The following is a 23,573-nucleotide window of genomic DNA, read 5'->3' as shown; positions in this document are numbered from 1 at the left end:
GCTCTGAATATCCAGTGAGGGAGCAGGTTTTATATAGTAAAATACCCATTAATGTTCAGGCAGTCTGAATATCCTGTGGGGGAAGCGGGAAGGGAACAGAAATGCCTTTTGTGCTGTGTGAGAGGACCCAGCTGAGAGGCTTGTTTACTCCCCTGCTTTGTGATGAACTGTTTCGCTGGGACTGAGTGTAGGATTTTTGAATATGTTTATTGGAATCTGGGATTTGGACACAGCATTTCTCTCCTGATAGTGCACAGTCCCCAGACAATCAGTTCTGTGTGTGTTGTGAGCTGGTTATTATCCTGGGGACTGTGCACTGTCAGTTCTGTGTGTGTTGTGAGCTGGTTATTGTCTGTGTCAGCTGTGAAGGTCGTGGGTTCAAGTCCCACTCCAGAGACTTGAGCACATAAAGCTAGGCTGACACTCCAGTGCAGTGCTGCACTGTCGGAGGTGCCGTCTTTCGGATGAGACGTTAAACCGAGGCCCCGTCTGCTCTCTCAGGTGGACGTAAAAGATCCCGTGGCACTATTTCGAAGAAGAGCAAGGGAGTTATCCCAGGTGTCTTGGCCAATATTTATCCCTCAATCAACAGAACAAAAACAGATTATCTGCTCATTATTACATTGCTGTTTGTGGGACCTTGCTATGCGCAAATTGGCTGCTGCCTTTCCTACATTACAACAGTGACAACACTTCAAAAAGTACTTCATTGACTGTAAAACACTTTGAGATGTCTGGTGGGCGTGAAAGGCGCTATATAAATGCAAGTCTTTCTTATTATCCTGGAGATTATGTATTGTCGGTTCTGTGTGTTTTGGGACCTGGTTGTTGTCTGTGTCTGATTATTGTCAGTTCTGTGTGCGTTGGCAGCTGGTTATTGTTTGTGGACTGTCCATTCAGTGTCTGTGTCTTCAAATCCCTCCATGGCCTCGCCCCTCCCTATCTCTGTAACTTCCTCCAGCCTACAACCCTCCCAAGATCTCCGCGCTCCTCCAATTCTGGCTTCTTGCACATCCCCGATTTTCATCGCTCCACCATTGACGGCCGTGCCTTCTGTTAGCTAGGCCCTAAGCTCTGGAATTCCCTCCCTAAACCTCTCCGCCTCTCTATCTCTCCCTCCTCCTTGAAGACGTTCCTTAAAGCCTACCTCTTTGACCAAGCTTTTGGTCATCTGTCCTAATATCTCCTTATGTGTCCTGGTGTCAAATTTTGTTTTATAACGGTCCTGTGAAGCACCTGGCGACATTTTGCTATGTTGTTCCTGGATAGCAAAGTGACCAGGTCCCTCTTTCAGGATTATATTGAGTTTTGTGTGTTTAAGTCTACCGTCCATGTTTCAGGTTTTGCAGCTAGCTGCTGCAGAGGTCGACGCTGGAATTCATCCTGACCAGCAGAAGGGCTCAGAAGTGAGGTTGTGCTTTGAAGTGGATGTGTAGGGAGGAGGTGAGTGACATCTTATTCTAAGGAGAGAAATGTATGATGCACTATTTTGTTCTGTTTCCTGATCATTCATCTGTCTTGTGTAAATGAAAACAGCTTGTCGGCTGAATCTCGGGCATTAAGACTGTATATTCAGCCTGCCTTTTGAAGCGAGGCTGAAGTGGCCTCGTGTACTATGAGTAACTTTGGAGAGGGTACAGAATTTACTAGAATGGTTCCAGTTACGTGGATGGACTGGAGAAGCTGGGGTTGTTCTCCTTAGAGCAGAGGAGGTTAAGAGGAGATTTGATCGAGGTGTTTAAAATCATGAAGGGTTCAGATAGAGTAAATAAAGAGAAACTGTTTCAAATGGCTGAAGGGTTGATAACCAGAGGGCACAGATTTAAGGTGATTGGCAAAAGAACCAGAGGCGACATGAGGAAAAACCTTTTTTACGCAATGAGTGGTTGGGATTTGGAATGCACTGCCTAATAGGGTGCTGGATACAGATTCAATAGTGGCCTTCAAAAGAGAATTGGATAAATACTTGAAGGAGAAAAAATTGCAGGGATACGGGGAACGAGCGGGGGAGTGGGACTGACTGGATTGGTCTTTGAAAGAGCCGGCACAGACTCGATGGGCCGAATTACCTCCTTCTCTGCTGCACTATTCTATGATTCTATGAAGGGTTCTCCGTTACCATCCCTGGCTCTGACTGTCATTTACCTACGTTGGCCAGGAATAGGGACACCATGGATAGGAGGAGGTGCACGGTCCACTCACGCGAGAGACCGGTGACGCTAAACCCAAGAAAATATCTAGTGTAAAAAGCCAGAAAGTGAACCCAGGTGTTACATAAGAAGTAAGAGCAGGAGTAGACCATACGGCCCCTCGAGCCTGCTCCGCCATTCAATAAGATCATGGCTGATCATCGACCTCAACTCCACTTTCCCGTGTTCAGAGAGAGCAGCATGATTTCCCCCCACGGTTCAATAACCTGCTGACCCTCGCTGTGTAACAAACCTCCCAGTGAGGGGGCAGCACCTTCAGAGGAATCGAGAGAATTTGTGGAATTCATTTTATTGTTTTACAGAAGAATCGCCCTGTATTAAACGAGAGGATAGAGAGTGGACAGATAGATCCCGGCATTCATCCAAGGACATCCCACCTGTCACCCGAGGGGATTGCAGCCTTCACCCAAGGGACAACTCCACAGTAAAACCATCTCCAGCGATCCAATTGGTCAGGAGGACTTTGATGCATAATCAGAAGTGAAAGTGACCAGTGTCCAGCATCCCATCAAACCAACACTTCCGAAGGTTTGGCTGTGGGAGATCGGTCAGCCCAGGGGGTGGAGGGAGTGTAACGGTTGAGACTGGGAAGAAGTCTCTCGGGATCCAAAAGCAGTGGTTTTGACACAGTCATCGAAGCTCCTGAAACACTGGAACATCCACTGAGGTGAGCGGTCATTCACGGTGAGGGGTGTGAGGAGAGCTTCAATCATTCATCAACCCTCATGAACCACTGACGCTTTCTTACAGGTGAGAGGCTGTTCAAGTGTGAGGTGTGTGAGGAGGGCTTCACGAGGTCCTTAGACCTTCTGATCCACAGGCACATCTACACAGTGGAACAAATTCAGGTGCAAGGTGTGTGACCAAGCCTTAGTGCACTCATTGTTTCTCCTGTAACACAAGGGCCAGTACATGGGAGAGAAACCATTCAAGTGTGAGGTGTGTGACCGAGCCTTCAAGCAGTCATGGGTCCTCCTACAACACCAGCGCACCCACACGTGTGAGAGGCCTTTCAAGTGTGAGGTGTGTGACCGAGGCTTTAAACAGTCATGGGTCCTCCTACAACACCAGCGCACCCACACGGGTGAGAGGCCATTCAAGTGTGAGGTGTGTGACAAGGCTTTTGCACAGTTATCGACTCTAGTGAACCACCGACTCATTCACACAGGTGAGAGGCCTTTCACGTGTGAAGTGTGTGACCGAGCCTTCACACGGTTATCGGGCTTCCTAAGACACCAGCGCACTCACAGGTATAAGAAACCATTCCGGTCTGAGGGTTGTGACAAAGCTTTCACAGAATCGTCCGAACTGCTGCAACACCAGAGCACTCCCGCAGATGACAAGCCCTTCAGGTGTGAGGTTTGCAATAAAGCCTTCACACAGTCATCGAGTCTCCTGGAACACCAGAGGATCCACACAGGGGAGAGACCCTTCAGGTGTGAGGTGTGTGACAAAGCCTTCACAAAGTCATCAAACCTCCTGGAACACAAGAGAATTCACACTGGAGAGAAACCCTTCAGGTGTGGGGTTTGCGACCGAGGTTTCACCTATTCATCCACTCTCCTGGTCCATCAGAGGACCCACACAGGGGAGAAACCCTTCAGGTGTGAAGTTTGTGAGCGAGCTTTCTCACAGTCATCAGACCTTCTACATCACAGACGGATCCACACAGGAGAGAAACCCTTCAAGTGTGAGGTTTGTGACAAAGCTTTCTTGAAGTCGTCAACCCTCCTGAGACACCAGCGTGTCCACACAGGTGAGAAACCCTTCAGGTGTGAGATTTGCAACAAGGCCTTCACGCTGTCTTCGAGCCTCCTCCGACACCAGCGCAGACACACAGATGAAGAACCGTTCAGCTGTGAGTTATGCAACACAGCTTTCACACAATTATCAGACCTCCTCAATCACCAGCAAACACACATGGGATAAAGACCATTTAGTGGGACATCTTTCAAAAGCATTTCACCAGCTCCTCCTCACTCCCAGTGTGACATCTCCCGGAACAGTTTCACCAACTCCTCCTGCTCACTCCCAGTGTGACATCTCCCAGAACAGATTCACCAACTCCCCCTCCTCACTCCCAGTGTGACATCTCCGGAACAGATTCACCAACTCCTCCTCCTCACTCCCAGTGTGACATCTCCCGAACAGATTCACCAACTCCTCCTCCTCACTCCCAGTGTGACATCTCCCGGAACAGATTCACCAACTCCTCCTCCTCACTCCCAGTGTGACTTCTCCCGGAACAGATTCACCAACTCCTCCTCCTCACTCCCAGTGTGACATCTCCCGGAACAGATTCACCAACTCCTCCTCCTCACTCCCAGTGTGACATCTCCCGGAACAGATTCACCAACTCCTCCTCCTCACTCCCAGTGTGACATCTCCCGGAACAGATTCACCAACTCCTCCTCACTCCCAGTGTGACATCTCCCGGAACAGATTCACCATCTCCTCCTCCTCACTCCCAGTGTGACATCTCCCGGAACAGATTCACCAACTCCTCCTCCTCACTCCCAGTGTGACATCTCCTGGAACAGATTCACCAACTCCTCCTCCTCACTCCCAGTGTGACATCTCCCGGAACAGATTCACCAACTCCTCCTCACTCCCAGTGTGACATCTCCTGGAACAGATTCACCAACTCCTCCTCACTCCCAGTGTGACATCTCCCGGAACAGATTCACCAACTCCTCCTCACTCCCAGTGTGACATCTCCCGGAACAGATTCACCAACTCCTCCTCCTCACTCCCAGTGTGACATCTCCCGGAACAGATTCACCAACTCCTCCTCCTCACTCCCAGTGTGACATCTCCCGGAACAGATTCACCAACTCCTCCTCCTCACTCCCAGTGTGACATCTCCCGGAACAGATTCACCAACTCCTCCTCCTCACTCCCAGTGTGACATCTCCCGGAACAGATTCACCAACTCCTCCTCCTCACTCCCAGTGTGACATCTCCCGGAACAGATTCACCAACTCCTCCTCCTCACTCCCAGTGTGACATCTCCCGGAACAGATTCACCAACTCCTCCTCCTCACTCCCAGTGTGACATCTCCCGGAACAGATTCACCAACTCCTCCTCCTCACTCCCAGTGTGACATCTCCCGGAACAGATTCACCAACTCCTCCTCCTCACTCCCAGTGTGACATCTCCCGGAACAGATTCACCAACTCCTCCTCCTCACTCCCAGTGTGACATCTCCCGGAACAGATTCACCAACTCCTCCTCCTCACTCCCAGTGTGACATCTCCCGGAACAGATTCACCAACTCCTCCTCCTCACTCCCAGTGTGACATCTCCCGGAACAGATTCACCAACTCCTCCTCCTCACTCCCAGTGTGACATCTCCCGGAACAGATTCACCAACTCCTCCTCACTCCCAGTGTGACATCTCCCAGGAGCGCTGGGATACAACTTCAGGTGGCAGTGCTCGAGAATCGTGCTCATTGGGCGCTTAATTTGGACCTGAGGTGGATGGGTGCCATAATTTTCTGGATTTGCGCTTGATGTTGTCTCTGGTCCAGCTCCGCTCCCTATGATCCGGAGCACACCTTTACTGATCGCTCGTTAAATGGTATCATGACCCAGGGATCGTAGCACACATTGTCGTATCATGCATACTGCCATGTGCTTTCTCATTTCTGTACAGGAGGTGGACTGGAAAGCAGCCGATTGAGACGAGGCTCGACTTCAAACCAACAAAGTGGTTTATTTTATAGAAAGTACACGAATGAACAGAATACACAATCAGACCAGACAATTTCCTAAACTGGTCAGGTTGTGACAAATAATAAAGACTCAATCTTACTGTCTCCTGATGCTTCGGCCTACTTTCAAGCTAAGCTATTCCGAAGCTAGCTGATCCTGACTTTTGTTACTGGCTACAAGGGCTTTCTCGCTCGCTCTTTAAGATGTGCCTTATGTCTGTGTGATTGGGGGAGGGGGATTGGCTCACTCAGCTGTCAATCACGAGGACTCCAGATTGGGGCCGACCTTAAAATTATGGGCAAGCAGCACGTCTCTCCTTGTCAAATTCACCCAGAAAGGCTAAATATTAATGATGAACAAAAACAATCTTAGACTAGTCTAAAATCTTGTCCATGGTTGGCCATTCCAATGGACTAATCAATCAGCATTGATGTCGGCCTGAATCAAGGGTGACTCCCTCTGTGGGTAGCTGATTAATACTTCAAATTACCATAGCAACCAGGCTGGTTCCAGCCCTGCTGGCTGAATTTAACATTACAGAAATATAAAAAAGTTAAAGCAAATCTGCTTCAGGCAACATAGGTCCCAGGCCAAACCATTAGAATGGGTAAAAGGCCCTGGCTGGTGTGGGAATGTGCGTTTAATTTAGCTGTAGGTGTCGAGTGGCTTCATTTTCCTGCAGAGATTTTACATGAAGGAGGATGGTAACTCCCTGGAAAAAATATGATAGTGTAACTATGGTCTTGCTTTGTTTTTCTGACCTGTGTGGCTGTCCATTCAGAGGGACCTCACTCCTCCATGGATCCTGTGAACTGCCTATTGTGGCAGTGTGTGGAGGTACAGCACTACTGTGTTGACTGGAGTGCATCATCACTACTGGAAACAACATTTTAATTTGATTTGTTAAGGTTCCTTTTTATTTGTTTTAAGTTACAGTCGTTATTGTTTGTGCCCCTTTAAAAAGGGGGCACGTGGTTGACTTTGAGTTGGCAATTGCCAATGATAAAGAAAGAGTCAGCACTACTGTGACACGAAGCATGGGTTGATCCCATCACTAGTGCTGGAGGAGGCCAGAGATTGAGGTCAGGTCCTGTGTAGGAATATTATCTCCACTGCACCCACTCCAAACAGGAGATGGTGAAGAGCAGTACTTGGAGGAGACACCCTGTAAATGGGGACAGTTTATAACCCAAAACTGGCAGCAGAGCAGGTGCAGGAATGGCTGCGCACTAATTCTAACTCGGTGTGTTCAAGGAGCGCTGGGATACAGCTACAGGTTGCAGTCCCCCTCCCTGCGTGGACCGAGGGCGGTGGGGGGAGTTCCTGATCTCAGCCCAGCTGGAGAGGAGGCACTGGGCAGAGAGGCAAGCTGCAGGGAGGGAGCAGAGATCTCATGCAGCTATTGGCCATTCTGATGAATGTGGGCTTGAGGGATGTGAGCTCCAGCCTGTGTCATGTATTTCCAAGTATGATTTTGTAGCTGGACTGATGTACTGTGATCTTTAAATCGAGTCTGCTGTTTCTGCAAACATTCCCTCGTGTAATGTGCGATTGAGTACTCGGCATCAATGCTTTTGAGTAGGCATTGAGGTTTGAAGAGGATGCCTGATGTTGTTTGTATTAAGGCCTGTGGATAGATCTCCCATCAGGTCAGGATTGTTTGGCTGATAACTCAAGGCAATCTTTGCAAGTTTCTGACTGTGGGGAGTTTGAGCTTTACCTGTACTGGCTAACCCATCAAGGGGGTGTACTTCTGGGAAAATAATCAGCTCAAGATTATCACCTGCGAGACAACAGGTGTGCTTTGATCAAGAAGAAGGATGTTCTTCAAAAATGAAGATCATACCTGGGCGAGCAGCTCCAGTCTCCTGAGATCCCTCAGTCCAACCGGACTTCGATATAAGGGTGAGGCTGAACTCCATCATCCAGAATTCAGTTAAAGGACTCCAAGAATGTTGAAACCCTTTGTTATTTTGGTTTAAAAAAAATAGTTTGCTGTATTGGTACAAGTTAAATACAGCATTGTTGTTCATCTGGTGATTGATCTTGCTTCTGTATAAATGTACATTCCTACAATAAATCTCCTTTATTAGCCTTAGCCTACACGATATGCTGTATTAGCATGGTGTTTCTCACCTATGGAAATGATTTAGAAGCGTGATTGGCATCCCCATGTGTTTGATTAAAGTAGTGTGGTGAAGTGTAATTGTTCCCAGTGACCGTGCTTGCCTACTCTCTCCACCCGTGAGGTCTCCGTTTCAGGCAGTGGGAGGTGTGGACCTGCCCGTGGGAACTGTCTGGCTTTTCATGGAGTAAGCTCGGGTAATGACGATACTCAGCAGGGTAGGGGGCCCTAACCTCCTTCAGTTGCTGGTGATCAGCTTTACCAAATGATCTGGTGATCTGGTAACCATTGGTGATGAATAAGGTTTTTTTGTTGACGACAAAGACTGATCGATTGTCACAATTTTCTAATCACTTTGATTCACTCTTGATTTCAGTCTTTTTATCTCTTGCACAGACACTGCCCAAGTCCTGGCAGGAAAGGGGTTACTTGTGTTGACAGCAGATCACCAAAAACAACTTGCCTTTATATAGCATCTTTAACGTGGTAAAACGCCCCAAGGTGCTTCACAGGAGTGATCTCAAACAGAATTTGAGACTGAGCCACGCAAAAGATATTTGGGCAGATGACCAAAAGCTTGGTCAAAGTGAGAGGTTTTAAGGAGGAGAGAGAGGCGGAGAGGTTTGGGGAGGTAATTCCAGAGTTCGGGGCCAAGGCAGTTGAAATCGCGGCCGCCAATGGTGGAGCGATTAAAATCGGGGATGCACAACAGGCCAGAATTGGAAGAGTGCAGAGATCTCGAAGCGTTGTAGGGCTGGAGAAGGTTAATAGAGATAGGGAGGGGCGAGGCCATGGAGGGATTTGAAAACCAGGACGAGAATTTTAAAACTCGGGTGTTGCCGGACCAGGAGCCAATGTAGATCAGCGAGCAGCAATGATTTGAAATATTCCTGAAGGTGTCCGCCTCTGAAAGAAGTTCTGGTTTTTGCAGCTGCAAGACTCTTCCTATCTAAGAGCAGAATTTCCCATTTCAGGCTCCTGGGGTGGAGCATCACCCAGTGGGAGCATATATCAGGCAATCACATGCAGGCTGACAGCCATTTTCTCTCCTTTCATATTAAGGGTGCAATTGGATAATTCACACAAAAGTATAACCCCCAGATTCCTTCAATTTACCCTATAATTTAACCCTGGATTCCTTGCATCAAACTTGTAGTGTCGGAGGCGCAGTACTGAGGGGGAGCAGTACTGAGGGCATGCAGCACTATCCGAGGGCCAGTACTGAGGGAGTGCTGCACTGTCGGAGGGGCAGTACTGAGGGAGCGCTGCACTGTCGGAGGGGCAGTACTGAGGGAGCACTGCACTGTCGGAGCAGGATTGAGGGAGCGCTGCACTGTCGGAGGGGCAGTAATGAAGGAGCGCTGCACTGTGGGAGGGGCAGTAATGAAGGAGCGCCGCACTGTCGGAGGGGCAGTACTGAGGGAGCGCCGCACTGTCGGAGGGGCAGTACTGAGGGAGCGCCGCACTGTCGGAGGGGCAGTACTGAGGGAGCGCCGCACTGTCGGAGGGGCAGTACTGAGGGAGCTCTGCACTGTCGGAGCAGGATTGAGGGAGCGCTGCACTGTCGGAGGGGCAGTAATGAAGGAGCGCTGCACTGTCGGAGGGGCAGTAATGAAGGAGCGCCGCACTGTCGGAGGGGCAGTACTGAGGGAGCGCCACACTGTCGGAGGGGCAGTACTGAGGGAGCGCCGCACTGTTGGAGGGGCAGTACTGAGGGAGCGCCGCACTGTCGGAGCAGGATTGAGGGAGCGCTGCACTGTCGGAGGGGCAGTAATGAAGGAGCGCTGCACTGTCGGAGGTGCCATCTTTCAGATGAGATGTTAAACCAGGGACCTGCCTGCCCTCAAGCAAACGTAAAATATCACACAGCGTAAATAAGCCTGTTTCCTACATTACAACTGTAACTACACTTCAAAAGTAATTCATTGGCTGTAAAGCGCTTTGGGATACCCTGAGATCATGAAAAATACTGGGCCAGAAATTCGGGTCCCCACGGGTGAGTACTCACTCGTAGGGCCAACGAAAGTGCCAGTTTCGTGCATGTGCGGGAAACCGGAAATTCCGTTCCCTTGAAAGAAGGGGTTCACAGGTCGAACGCGCTGCGCCGGAGAGGCAGCGCGTACGCCTGGAACTTCCATTTTTTTTACAGGTTTTTCCGGGAGGGCAAGTCTCCAGCAGCTACGCTTATAAAAAGCAGTCGCAAGGCCTGCTTTTAACAAGGTAAGTGGTGAATTAAGTAAAATTAAAACATTTTTTCCACAGGTTTATTATTTTTAAATACTTTAAAGAAAGGTAAGTTTATTTTTAGCCCTGTTAAAAACTGTAATTAATTTTTTCAACATTTAAATTATTGTTTAAAATAGTTATTTTGTCATTTATAGTTATTTTAAAATGTGATTTAAAAAAAAAATGTATTTGAAGTTTTAGTTATGTTTTGGGGTTGATCTCTAATTCATAGATTTGACAGCAAGACCTGTCAAATCTATGAATAGTGATTCCCTGCTACGACTGGCTCGCCATGGCCCACGTGATCCCAGGGGACGCTTCGAAATAACTGTGCCCCTGGGATACACAAGCACGGCTCGCCGGCAGCTGGAGCAGGCCCAGGATCGGAATCCCACGCGAGCCCACAGCACAATGGCCGGCGCGCTAGGTAAATGCAGGTCAGGGGCTTGCACCCGCGGGAAGCCGCCGACCCGAATTTCTGGCCCACTGTTACAAATGCAAGTTTCTTCCTTTATTTCTAAGCAGTGTTGCAGTGTCTCACTTCAATTTTCTAATAGTTTCCTAGGATGAGGTGGAAGTCCCGCTCCCAGCACAAACTGATTGGACAAGGATGTGGGCAGGTTCAGGAACCCTGATTGGCTGAGAGAGACGTCAGTCAGGGAGCCCACCCTCTCTGCCCATTCTCTCCTCCTCTTCCGCAGCTGGTTCATTTCCTGCCAGTGTCTGAAAACCAAGTGAGGAGACGGTGAGTGAGAAGGAGCAGGGTTTGTGCAGAGTGCATCCCATAATATCCACACTGATGTTCAGCTCTGAATATCCAGTGAGTGAGGGAGCAGGGTTTGTGCAGAGTGCATCCCATAATATCCACACTGATGTTCAGCTCTGAATATCCAGTCAGTGAGGGAGCAGGGTTTGTGCAGAGTGCATCCCATAATATCCACACTGATGTTCCGCTCTGAATATCCAGTGAGTGAGGGAGCAGGGTTTGTGCAGAGTGTATCCCATAATATCCACACTGATGTTCAGCTCTGAATATCCAGTCAGTGAGAAGGAGCAGGGTTTGTGCAGAGTGCATCCCATAATATCCACACTGATGTTCAGCTCTGAATATCCAGTCAGTGAGGGAGCAGGGTTTGTGCAGAGTGCATCCCATAATATCCACACTGATGTTCAGCTCTGAATATCCAGTGTGTGAAGATCCCATTGCTGTTTTGCAGGATTGCAGGGGCTAGAAACAGCTTCCCTTCTAAGTTGAATGCTCCAGGTTAATGTGGTTTGTCCAGGGGGGAGGTAAAGCTGTCCCATTTGCCGTGATTTGTTCAGATTTGTATACGATTGGCTGCGAGATTGGGAAAGATTAGCCAGTGATTTAAATTCTGCTTGTTTGTACTCTGTTTACACAGGCTGCCTAGTTTTAACTCCGTGACTGTTTTCTTTGAAGGGAGTTTAACATCAGAATCATTCCAGAGTTTGTCTGGCCTGACAACTACCATAGCTGGTGACAAATAAAAGGACCGGTCAGTAGGGGAAGGTAGATGGGAGTAGAAAGTTACAAAGGGACATTGATAGATTGAGTGGGCAAAACTGGCAGCTGTGGGCAAATGTGAGGTCATCCACTTTGGATCTGAGAAAGACAGATCAGGATATATTCTTCATGGTGAGTAACTCAAAACTGGGGAGGAGCAAAGAGATGTGGGTGTCCAGGCACTGGAGAAGTAAGGTTGATGGCAGAACTGAGAGCATTTAACACTCTGGAAAGTCTGAACAGGCTGGGGCTCTCTAAAAAGAGAACTCGGAAGGGTGACCTGATAGAGGTTTTTAAAATTATGAAGGGGTTTGATTGGGTAGACGTAGAGAACATGGGGGGGGGTGGGGAGAAGAGAGAGAGAGAGAGAGAGAATACCGGCGGGGGGGAGGAAGAGAGCAGGGACCCGGGGGGGGGGAGATAGAGAGTGCAAGGACCCAGGGGAGAGAGAGCGAGCCTGGTGTGGAGAGAAACCGTTCTTTGCCCTGGAGGTGACCCTGAGTGTTGTGTATGTCTCGGGGGAAGGTGAGGAGATGGTGGGCTGGGTTTGATAGCTGGGACCAGAGGATCCAAAAAAGAATAAGTGAGTAAAATACTGCAAAAACCCTGAGCAAGGCAGTCAGCATCAGTGGAGAGAGCAGACAATTTTGTGTGTCGAATGTGGATCCTCCTTCAAGCTGAAGACGAGAAGGTGAACAGACATATTACTACAATCAGAAAAGAGAGAGGAGAAAATACATCTTAAAAAAACAAACACAGAGAGGGGGGTTTCAGGACTAGAACAGGTCATGTCAGTCAAGCGACGAACAGAAGCATTGTGGCGTGAAGGAACAGAGCCTGTGTAAACTGTGGATGGACAGGCTGGGGGAAATGTGGGCAAGATGGAAACCAGGGTGGGGGTGGTCAGGTTCAAAATAAAACCGGTCAGAAAATGAGGCTATAGTTCCAGTCTGAATGTCTCGGTACGTGTTCAGACCTCCGGGTTATAGGGAGAGCTGGAGAAAGAGGGTGCACTGTTCTTAGAACATTGTACAGGGTCACTGAGGGGTCAGACTAGGAATGGCAGAGAAAATGGAGGTGTTTGGCAAAGAGGTGAACTAACCTGTGTTTAGTCCCCCGATGTCAAGGGAACAGCACCATGGGTAGGGTGTACAGCGTGCCAGTGATGGGACTGCACTGTGGGTAGTGGGTACACTGTGCCAGTGAGGGGACAGCACCATGGGCAAGGTGTACAGTGTGCCAGTGAGGGGACAGTACCATGGGCAAGGTGTACAGTGTGCCAGTGAGGGGACAGCACCGTGGGCAGTGGGTAAAGTGTGCCAGCGAGGGGACAGCACCATGGGCAGTGGGTAAAGTGTGCCAGCGAGGGGACAGCACCATGGGCAGTGGGTACAGTGTGCCAGTGAGGGGACTACACCATGGGCAGGGTGTACAGTGTGCCAGTGAGGGGACAGCACCGTGGGCAGGGAGTACACTATGCCAGTGAGGGGACAGCACCATGGGCAGTGGGTACACTGTGCCAGTGAGGGGACAGCACCATGGGCAGTGGGTACAGTGTGCCAGCGAGGGGACAGCACTGTGGGCAGTGGGTACAGTGTGCCAGTAAGGGGACAGCACTATGGGCAGTGGGTACAGTGTGCCAATGAGGGGACAGCACCATGGGCAGGGAGTACAGTGTGCCAGTGAGGGGACAGCACCATGGGCAGTGGGTACAGTGTGCCAGCGAGGGGACAGCACCATGGGCAGTGGGTACAGTGTGCCAGTGAGGGGACAGCACCGTGGGCAGGGAGTACAGTGTGCCAGCGAGGGGACAGCACCGTGGGCAGGGAGTACAGTGTACCAGCGAGGGGACAGCACCGTGGGCAGTGAGTACAGTGTGCCAGCGAGGGGACAGCACCGTGGGCAGTGAGTACAGTGTACCAGCGAGGGGACAGCACCGTGGGCAGTGAGTACAGTGTGCCAGTGAGGGGACAGCACCGTGGGCAGTGAGTACAGTGTACCAGCGAGAGGACAGCACCGTGGGCAGTGTGCCAGTGAGGGGACAGCACCATGGGCAGGGTGTACAGTGTACCAGCGAGAGGACAGCAGCGTGGGCAGCGAGTACAGTGTACCAGCGAGAGGACAGCACTGTGGGCAGTGGGTACAGTGTGCCAGTGAGGGGACAGCACCGTGGGCAGTGGGTACAGTGTGCCAGTGAGGGGACAGCACCGTGGGCAGTGGGTACAGTGTGCCAGTGAGGGGACAGCACTGTGGGCAGTGGGTACAGTGTGCCAGTGAGGGAACAGCACCGTGGGCAGTGAGTACAGTGTGCCAGTGAGGGGACAGCACCGTGGGCAGTGGGTACAGTGTGCCAGTGAGGGGACAGCACCGTGGGCAGTGGGTACAGTGTGCCAGTGAGGGGACAGCACCGTGGGCAGTGGGTACAGTGTGCCAGTGAGGGGACAGCACCGTGGGCAGGGAGTACAGTGTACCAGCGAGAGGACAGCACCGTGGGCAGTGAGTACAGTGTGCCAGTGAGGGGACAGCACCATGGGCAGGGTGTACAGTGTACCAGCGAGAGGACAGCAGCGTGGGCAGCGAGTACAGTGTACCAGCGAGAGGACAGCACTGTGGGCAGTTGGTACAGTGTGCCAGTGAGGGGACAGCACCGTGGGCAGTGGGTACAGTGTGCCAGTGAGGGGACAGCACCGTGGGCAGTGGGTACTGTGTGCCAGCGAGGGGACAGCACTGTGGGCAGTGGGTACAGTGTGCCAGTGAGGGGACAGCACCGTGGGCAGTGGGTACAGTGTGCCAGTGAGGGGACAGCACCGTGGGCAGTGGGTACAGTGTGCCAGTGAGGGGACAGCACCGTGGGCAGTGGGTACAGTGTGCCAGTGAGAGGACAGCACCGTGGGCAGTGAGTACAGTGTGCCAGTGAGGGAACAGCACCGTGGGCAGTGGGTACAGTGTGCCAGTGAGGGAACAGCACCGTGGGCAGTGGGTACAGTGTGCCAGCGAGGGGACAGCACCGTGGGCAGTGAGTACAGTGTACCAGCGAGGGGACAGCACCGTGGGCAGTGAGTACAGTGTACCAGCGAGGGGACAGCACCGTGGGCAGTGAGCACAGTGTACCAGCGAGGGGACAGCACCGTGGGCAGTGAGTACAGTGTGCCAGTGAGGGGACAGCACCGTGGGCAGTGAGTACAGTGTACCAGCGAGAGGACAGCACCGTGGGCAGTGAGTACAGTGTGCCAGTGAGGGGACAGCACCATGGGCAGGGTGTACAGTGTACCAGCGAGAGGACAGCAGCGTGGGCAGCGAGTACAGTGTACCAGCGAGAGGACAGCACTGTGGGCAGTGGGTACAGTGTGCCAGTGAGGGGACAGCACCGTGGGCAGTGGGTACAGTGTGCCAGTGAGGGGACAGCACCGTGGGCAGTGGGTACAGTGTGCCAGTGAGGGGACAGCACCGTGGGCAGTGGGTACAGTGTGCCAGTGAGAGGACAGCACCGTGGGCAGTGAGTACAGTGTGCCAGTGAGGGAACAGCACCGTGGGCAGTGGGTACAGTGTGCCAGTGAGAGGACAGCACCGTGGGCAGTGAGTACAGTGTGCCAGTGAGGGAACAGCACCGTGGGCAGTGGGTACAGTGTGCCAGTGAGGGGACAGCACCGTGGGCAGTGAGTACAGTGTGCCAGTGAGGGAACAGCACCGTGGGCAGTGAGTACAGTGTGCCAGTGAGGGGACAGCACCGTGGGCAGTGGGTACAGTGTGCCAGTGAGGGGACAGCACCGTGGGCAGTGAGTACAGTGTGCCAGTGAGGGGACAGCACCGTGGGCAGTGAGTACAGTGTACCAGCAATGGGTTGATTCCCATGGGCAGGCCTTGCATCTCCTGCAATGACACGGGTAGATACCAGAGCAAGGCAGCAAGAGATAGGGGTGGTGGAGGAATGGTCCCGCTTATTGCCGAGGGCACGGTCTCTCTGGAAAGCAGAGAGGGGCGAGAAGTATGCGCTTGGTGATGGGATCATGTGGGTGGTTATCTGGCAAATGTGGAGGGTAGAATGGCCTGGTATTGAGCGGATCCTGGGAATTTGAATGACCTGACTGCAGCTGAGGTGAACCTTGTGGCTCACAGATCTGATGACACCTTCCATCACTTTGCTGATGATTGAGAGTAGACTGATGGGGCGGTAATTGGCCGGTTTGGATTTGTCCTGCTTTTTGTGGGCAGGACATACCTGGGCAGTTTTCCACATTGTCGGATAGATGCCAGTGTTGTAGCTGTACTGGAACAACTTGGCGAGAGGAGCGGCTAGTTCTGGAGCACAAGTCTTCAGCACGATAGCCGGGTTGTTGTCGGGGCTCGTAGCCTTTGCTGTATCCAGTGAGCTCAGCCGTTTCTTGATATCACATGGAGTGAATCAAATTGGCTGAAGACTGGCCTCTGAGATGGTTGGGACCTCAGGAGGAGGCCGATATGGATCATTCACTCGGCACTTCTGGCGGAAGATGGTTGCAAACGCTTCAGCCTTGTCTTTTGCACTCCCGTGCCACATAAGGAGCTTTTAGAACAGGTGACCAAAAGCTTGGTCAAAGAGGTAGGTTTTAAGGAGCGTCTTAAAGGAGGAAAGAGAGGCGGAGAGGTTTAGGGAGGGAATTCCAGAGCTTAGGGCCGAGGCAGGTGAAGGCACGGCCACCATTGGTGAAGCGATTAAAATCAGGGATGCGGAAAGGTCAGAATTGGAGGAGCACAGAGATCTGGGGGGGGGGGGGGGGGCGGTTGTAGGGCTGGAGGAGGTTACAGAGATAGGGAGGGGCGAGGTCATGGAGGGAATTGAATACAAGCTCAGTAGCCTCATCCTAAAGCTAAGAAACATGTGTGAGCTTTCCTGGGAACAGTGGGTTATTCCTCGAGCTTTATTCCTTACCTACTGTTAGAACTGTGACCAAACAATATAACTTTCATGAGTTAATGAAACCAGAATGGTTAATCACCAGTACTGATTGAAGACAGTCTTCATTGGTGACCTAAGATGTCCATCAATGAATTGACCATTCTAGCTGACACAGCTTCAGTAACCCAGACACACAAACAACATTGACACCTGCAGGTCTAACTAGTTACCACTTTTAAATCACTGAACCTACTCCAACATTCAGGCTGCTAGCTTACAGGAGAAAAAGCATTCTGTATATAGCCTTGGGACTTAACCCCTTCGGAGCTGAATATTATAAATTATTGTCAGCAGTGGCTCAGTGGGTAGCACTCTCACTTCTGTGTCAGAAAGTTGTGCATAAAAATTGAGGCTGACACTCCAGTGTAGTACTGGGGGAGTGCTGCACTGTCGGAGGGGCAGTACTGAGGGAGTGCTGCACTGTCGGAGGGGCAGTACTGAGGGAGTGCTGCACTGTCGGAGGGGCAGTACTGAGGGAGTGCTGCACTGTCGGAGGGGCAGTACTGAGGGAGTGCTGCACTGTCGGAGGGGCAGTACTGAGGGAGTGCTGCACTGTCGGAGGGGCAGTACTGAGGGAGTGCTGCACTGTCGGAGGGGCAGTACTGAGGGAGTGCTGCACTGTCGGAGGGGCAGTACTGAGGGAGTGCTGCACTGTCGGAGGGGCAGTACTGAGGGAGTGCTGCGCTATCGGAGGTGCCATCTCTCAGGTGGACGTAAAAGATCCCATGACACTATTTCGAAGAAGAGTAGGAGAGTTATCCTCGGTGTCCTGGCCAACATTTATCCCTCAATGAACATTACTAAAAAAAAAAAATTAGCTGGTCATTATCACATTGCTGTTTGGGAGCTTGCTGTCTGTAGTGACTACACTTCAAAAGTACTTAATTGGCTGTATGAGACATCATGAGGTCGTGACAAGCGCTATAGAAATGCAAGTCTTAAGTTTAAAAAATCCAACACAGGCAATCCAGGCAAACATTCATTTAGCCCCAACAGTTCAATAGCCTGCTGACCCTGTGGCTGTGGACCAGTCTCCCAGTGAGGGAGCAGCACCTTCAGAGATGGGAGAGAATTGGAGGAAAATCACAAATTACCTTCTTGTTTTACAGAAGAATCGCCCTGCATTAAACGAGAGGACGGAGAGAGGACACCACAGATAGATCCCGGCATTCACCCGAGGAGATCCCGGCCTTCATCCAAGGAACAACTCCACAGTAGAAGCATCTCCAATAAATCCGATTGGTCAAGAGAAGTGAAAGTGACCAGTGTCCAGCGCCCCATCAAAACTAACACTTCCGAAGGTTCGGCTATGGGAGATCAGTTAGTCCAGGGGTGGAGGGAGTGTGAAGTTGGGAAGAAGCCTCTCGGGTTCCACAAGCAGTGATTTTCACACAGTCATCAACGCTCCTGAAACACTGGAACATCCACTGAGGTGAGAGGTCATTCACGGTGAGGGGCATGAGGAGGGTATTTGAGTGTGAGGAGAGCTTCGAGTGTGAGGAGGGTATTCGAGTGTGAGGAGGACTTTGAGTGTTCATTACGCCTCGTGAAGCATTGCAGATCCTGACAGGGGTCTGACGTGTGATGAGGGCTTTACATAGTTGGAGGATCTCCTGATCCACAGATGATCTACAGAGGCACAAGTGTAGACAGTCTTAGTGTAGTCATTGTGCCTCCTGCAACACCAGGGCAGCCACATGGGAGAGAAACCAATTCAGTGTGGACAATTTCACGGGGCCTTTGCACAGGCATCGGTCCCTGTGAAACAGCAACTCACCCACGCAGAGGAGAGGCCATTCAAGTGCGAAGCGTGTGAGAAGACCTTCGTACGGTCATCGTACCTCCTGAAACACCAGCGAACCCACACAAGGGAGAAACCGTTCAAATGTGAGGTGTGTGACAAAACCTTCTCTCAGTCGTCGTACCTCCTGGTCCATCGGAGAACCCACACCGGGGAGAGACCCTTCGCCTGTGAAATTTGCAACAAAGCTTTCTTGAAGTTGTCGAATCTCTTGCAACACCAGCGCACCCACACGGGGGAGAGGCCCTTCGGGTGTGAGGTGTGCGGCAAGGCCTTCACACACCCGTCGAGCCTCCTACAGCACCAGCGCATCCATACCGGCGAGAAGCTGCTGAGGTGTGAGGTTTGCGACAAAGCGTTTGTGAACTCCTCGAGCTTCCTGGTCCACCAGCGCACCCACACTGGAGAGAGGCCCTTCAGGTGTGAGGTGTGCGACAAGGCCTTCAGCCAGTCGTCGACCCTCCTACAGCACCGGCGCATCCACCGTGGAGAGAGGAGGTTCAGGTGCGAGATTTGCGACAAAGCCTTCACGCACTCCTCAACTCTCCTGCAACACCAGCGCGCGCACACGGGGGAGAGGCCCTTCAGGTGTGAGGTGTGTGACAAAGCTTTTGTGAAGTCGTCTACGCTCCTGGTTCACCAGCGAGCGCACACAGGGGAAAAACCCTTCAGGTGTGAGGTTTGCAGTAAAGGCTTCACGCTGTCCTCCACCCTCCTGATACACCAGAGGACCCACACAGGGGAGAGACCCTTCAAGTGTGAGGTTTGTGACAAGGCTTTCACCCAGTCCTCGACCCTCCTCCACCATCAGAGGATCCACACAGGGGAGAAACCCTTCGCGTGTGAGGTATGCCAGAAAGCCTTCACGCACCCGTCGAGCTTGCTGCAACACCAGCGCGTTCACACGGGAGAGAAACCCTTCAGGTGTGAGGTGTGTGACAGAGCCTTCACACACCCGTCTCGTCTCCTGGAACACCAGCGCGTTCACACGGGAGAGAAACCCTTCAGGTGTGAGGTGTGTGACAGAGCCTTCACACGGTCGTCGAACCTGCTGGATCACCACAGAACCCACATGGGGCAGAAACCCTTCCGGTGTGAGTTTTGTAACAAAGCCTTCACACAGTTGTCGGACCTCGTGGCTCACCAGCGACTGCACACAGGAGAGAGACCGTTCAAGTGTGAGTTCTGCAACAAAGCTTTCAAACAATTGCCTGACCTCCTGGAACATCAACGTACCCACACAGGAGACCGACCCTTCCAGTGTGACGTGTGCCAGGACTGTTTCACCTACTACTCCTCTCTAGAGCTACACCAGCGGCTTCACACTGGATAGAGACCCTTCCAGTGTGACATGTACCAGAACAGTTTCACCAGCTCCTCCTGATCACTGCTAGAACTGCCGCACTGACACACCGACATAGCCACATAAGCTTGGAGCAGACTCAAGTCCTCCAGCATTGCAATGGTCTTCCGAGACGCCTCCAAGTGGCCTCATCCCCATCCAGGTAAGCAGCTGTTCCAGTGTGGACATTGTCTCAGAATTTGCAGCAACGTCGCCAAGTTCTCACACTCTCGCTGTACCCAGACCGGTGAGGAAGTGTAGCAGTGCAATGTTTCTGACAAGCCTGTTGAACAACCTGAGCAGCTCACCAACACACACGCATCCCACAGGGCAGGGAACGGTCAAGAGCAAAGAGCTTCCTGTCATAGGTCATTTTCAATGATGTGCTATTCCAGGCCTTAGTGAGAGCCATGTGAGACCACCAGATATTTCAGACAGCATGCGACTGCCAGATCTGTGCAGCCATCGGTCCATTTGAACGCTGCGGATGCGTGCTCCATCTGTGTTGGGTTGTAAAATATTTCTGAATTTGTAGCACTGGGATTTTCAAATCGAGCAATGCCCGCTGTGCCTGACAGAACCTCTTGATACGAGTGCAATCACTGCACCAGTTGTATGAAACAGTCCTTGAGCATCGACGGAACGCCTGAATTTGGTTGTAATATGGCTCATGTTAAGTGTGTCACCGTGGCATTGGATCGGATGCCTCTGAACACAGTGCGGGGTTAATGTATAAGACACCAGTACCTGCAGGACAGGTCGCTGCCGGTTTGCTGAGCCACGGTGAGATGAGGATCAAGGGTGACGGCTACACACAGTGATACACCGCAAGACTCCAGAAGGAAGTTCACTGACGGGACCTCAAGGTCCCCTCTGTTGGAGGACCAGGTAATAAATGAAATGAGTAAACTGCACCGTGACCTCGGAGTTCGAACTATTCTCGCTCACCACTGAGCTATGGGGATTTGCTCAAATTACGTTTGTACTGATAATTTAGAACCTGTCAAAATGAAGGACCTCGCAATCCCTGTGAATGTTCTAGCTCCATGCTGGCTGGAACTCGATGCTAACTGAAATCCCTGCTGTAAATCCACTGGTGACTAGAATGTCTGCTGTAAACTCGAGGCCCACTGTTTAATAAAATGTATGCTGTAACTAGGGTTGCCAATTCTCCTGGAGTCTCCAGGAATTAAAGATTGTAATCTCCAGCACACTGCTGCGAGCAACCTGGGAGGAAAATCATCGAGGCATTAAACAATAATATGATAGCGGATGCTGGAAATCCAAAATAACAACAGAAAACGCTGGAAAAACTCTCTTTTTCTCTCCCACATGGCAGCTGTCTCTCATTCTGCCAGCGCATTTCACACTTCATCTCGAGCCATCCTTTGTCTCTTTACCTGTCCTATTACCGTCTCGTCTCGTCTTGAATATCTCTTGATGTCTATTCACCTCTCAGACCTTCCCTTTTGTTCTTTCATCCCCTCCCCCATTTCCCAGCCCCCAAACTGCCTTTTAATCTGTTTCATTTCCTGCTTTTTTTCTCAGTTCTGAAGAAGGGTTTCGACCTGAAACGTTAACTCTGTTTCTCTCTCCACGGATGTTGCCTGGCCTGCTGAGTTTTTCCAGTGTTTTCTGTTGTTATGAGGCATTAAACAAGATTGTCTATTAGTTCTAACAATATTGGCGATGGGAATAAAGGCTGTTTGGCTGACCATCCAATTGGGTAATGAAGAGTATGCTGGCTTTCAGATTGGCGTGGGAAGGCAGGGCACCGCGAGGACGGACATGTTGGGTGACCAATGGCGGGAGTGTGGGGGCGGGGTGATGAAACCTCCAGGGATGCATTGAACCAGAGTTGGCAACTCTAGCTGTATCTGAAGGCCCCACTACTTACCTGTTGTAATATTGATGCTTCATCTTACGAGAGAACTACTTGTGTTCACATGGGTGTTGAATAAATGAGTAGACCTGTAACGCCTCTGCCTGCCTGTCTGACTCTAATTCTGGTAGGAGGGAATTAACTCCATTAACATAGAACGAGACTACGACCAAAGTGAATCAGCTTAGACTGTAACTATTGGCTTGTCCCAAAGAAAAGAAAACTCAATTAGACACAGTGCACAGTTTAATGTAAAAACAAACGTGAATATTCACAAGCACAACAGAAATAAAATAGCTCATCAGCTGTGGAATTCACTCCCAGGGTTAGTGGTTGAGGCAGAAACTGTGTCAACATTCAAGATTCAATTGGAGAGGCGGATGAAGGGAAAGGGAATAAAGAGATGTGGAAATAGGGAAGGTAAACTTGATTAGGATTATTGGCTCATGTGGAGGGTCAGTGTTAACATGGACAAACTGGACTGAATTGTAATTGAGTTGTAGTTTCTATGTATGCTTGAGAAAGCATGTGACCACCAGATACCTGAGATCATGTGACCACCAGATACCTGAGATCATGTGACTGTCAGCTACCTGAGAGAGCATGTGATCAGCCTTGCCTCAAAAACCCTCCCTTACCTCACCAAAGCCCTTGAACATGTTGTCACTTCCCAAATCTGTGCCAATCTTTCACACAACTTCCTGTCTGAAATTTCAATCAGGTTGTGCGCCCCTGCCACAACCCTAACCAAAGTCACCAATGACAACCTCAGTGACGCTAATAGATTGGGAGAAGGGGAAGTGCAACGCGACCTGGGTGTTCTTGTGCACCAGTCGCTGAAGGTAACCATGCAGGTGCAGCAGGTGGTTAAGAAGGCAAATGGTATGTTGGCCTTCGTAGCGAGAGGGTTCGAGTACAGAAACAAGGATGTCTTGCTGCAGTTATACAGGGTCTTGGTGAGACCATACCTTGAGTATTGTGTGCAGTTTTGGTCGCCTTATCTGAGGAAGGACGTTCTTGCCATGGAGGGAGTGCAGCGAAGATTCACCAGGCTGATACCTGGGATGGCGGGAATGACGTATGAGGAGAGATTGGGTCAATTGGGCTTATGCTCGCTGGAGTTTAGAAGAATGAGAGGGGATCTCATTGAAACTTAAAATTCTAACAGGACTAGACAGACTAGATGCAGGAAGGATGTTCCCGATGGCGGGGGGTGTCCAGAACCAGGGGTCACAGTCTAAAGATAAGGGGTAACCCATTTAGGACAGAGATGAGGAGGAATTTCTTCACCCAGAGAGTGCTGAACCTGTGGAATTCTCTACCACAGAAGGCAGTTGAGGCCAATTCATTAAATATATTCAAGAAGGAGTTAGATATATTTCTTAAGGCTAAAGGGATATGGGGAGAAGGCAGGGACAGGGTACTGAGTTTGGATGATCAGCCATGATTTCTTTGAATGGCGGAGCAGGCTCGAGGGGCCGAATGGCCTACTCCTGCTCCTATCTTCTATGTTTCTATGACTGATTATGGTGCACTATCTCTCCTCATCCTTCTCTGAGGGGTACCAGGAACACCTGTACACACCTGGTAACCAGTATCACTGAGGTGTACCAGGAACACCTGGTGATCAGTATCGCTGAGTTGTACCAGGAACACCTGTACACACCTGGTGACCAGTATCACTGAGGGTACCAGGAACACCTGTACACACCTGGTGACCAGTATCACTGAGTCATTGAGTTATACAGCACAGATAGAGGCCCATCGTGTCTGCGCCAGCCATCAAGCCCTATCCTAATCCCATTTTCCAG

The 23,573-nt window shown here is 50.9% G+C and overlaps 3 protein-coding genes across 3 annotated transcripts in view; all 3 read left to right on the top strand.

Annotated features, from left to right (window-relative positions):
• Positions 1-1,352: 1,352 nt before the first annotated feature.
• On the top strand, positions 1,353-4,652 carry LOC147095539 (uncharacterized). Its single transcript, XM_085974662.1, has 2 exons — positions 1,353-1,443; positions 2,513-4,652. The coding sequence occupies exon 2, from the start codon at positions 3,123-3,125 to the stop codon at positions 4,137-4,139; it is 1,017 nt and encodes a 338-aa protein (XP_085830788.1). The 5' UTR covers positions 1,353-1,443; positions 2,513-3,122; the 3' UTR covers positions 4,140-4,652.
• The window catches only part of LOC147095537 (uncharacterized), a 75,206-nt gene continuing 52,986 nt past the window's right edge, over positions 1,354-23,573 (top strand). The window contains exon 1 of the mRNA XM_085974664.1: positions 1,354-1,443. The gene's annotated coding sequence lies outside the window, so the exon portion shown is untranslated. The remainder of the gene's footprint in view (positions 1,444-23,573) is intronic.
• LOC147095538 (uncharacterized) lies at positions 1,357-21,857 on the top strand. Its single transcript, XM_085974660.1, has 2 exons — positions 1,357-1,443; positions 17,847-21,857. The coding sequence occupies exon 2, from the start codon at positions 18,435-18,437 to the stop codon at positions 19,869-19,871; it is 1,437 nt and encodes a 478-aa protein (XP_085830786.1). The 5' UTR covers positions 1,357-1,443; positions 17,847-18,434; the 3' UTR covers positions 19,872-21,857.

The sequence above is a fragment of the Somniosus microcephalus genome, unplaced genomic scaffold (genome assembly GCF_052327205.1).
Source record: "Somniosus microcephalus isolate GS21.2 unplaced genomic scaffold, FLI_Smic_1.0 unresolved_chr1, whole genome shotgun sequence".
Classification (NCBI taxonomy): domain Eukaryota; kingdom Metazoa; phylum Chordata; class Chondrichthyes; order Squaliformes; family Somniosidae; genus Somniosus; species Somniosus microcephalus.
Note: the sequence above shows the minus strand (reverse complement) of the source record. Positions and strands in the feature narration are given on the sequence as shown.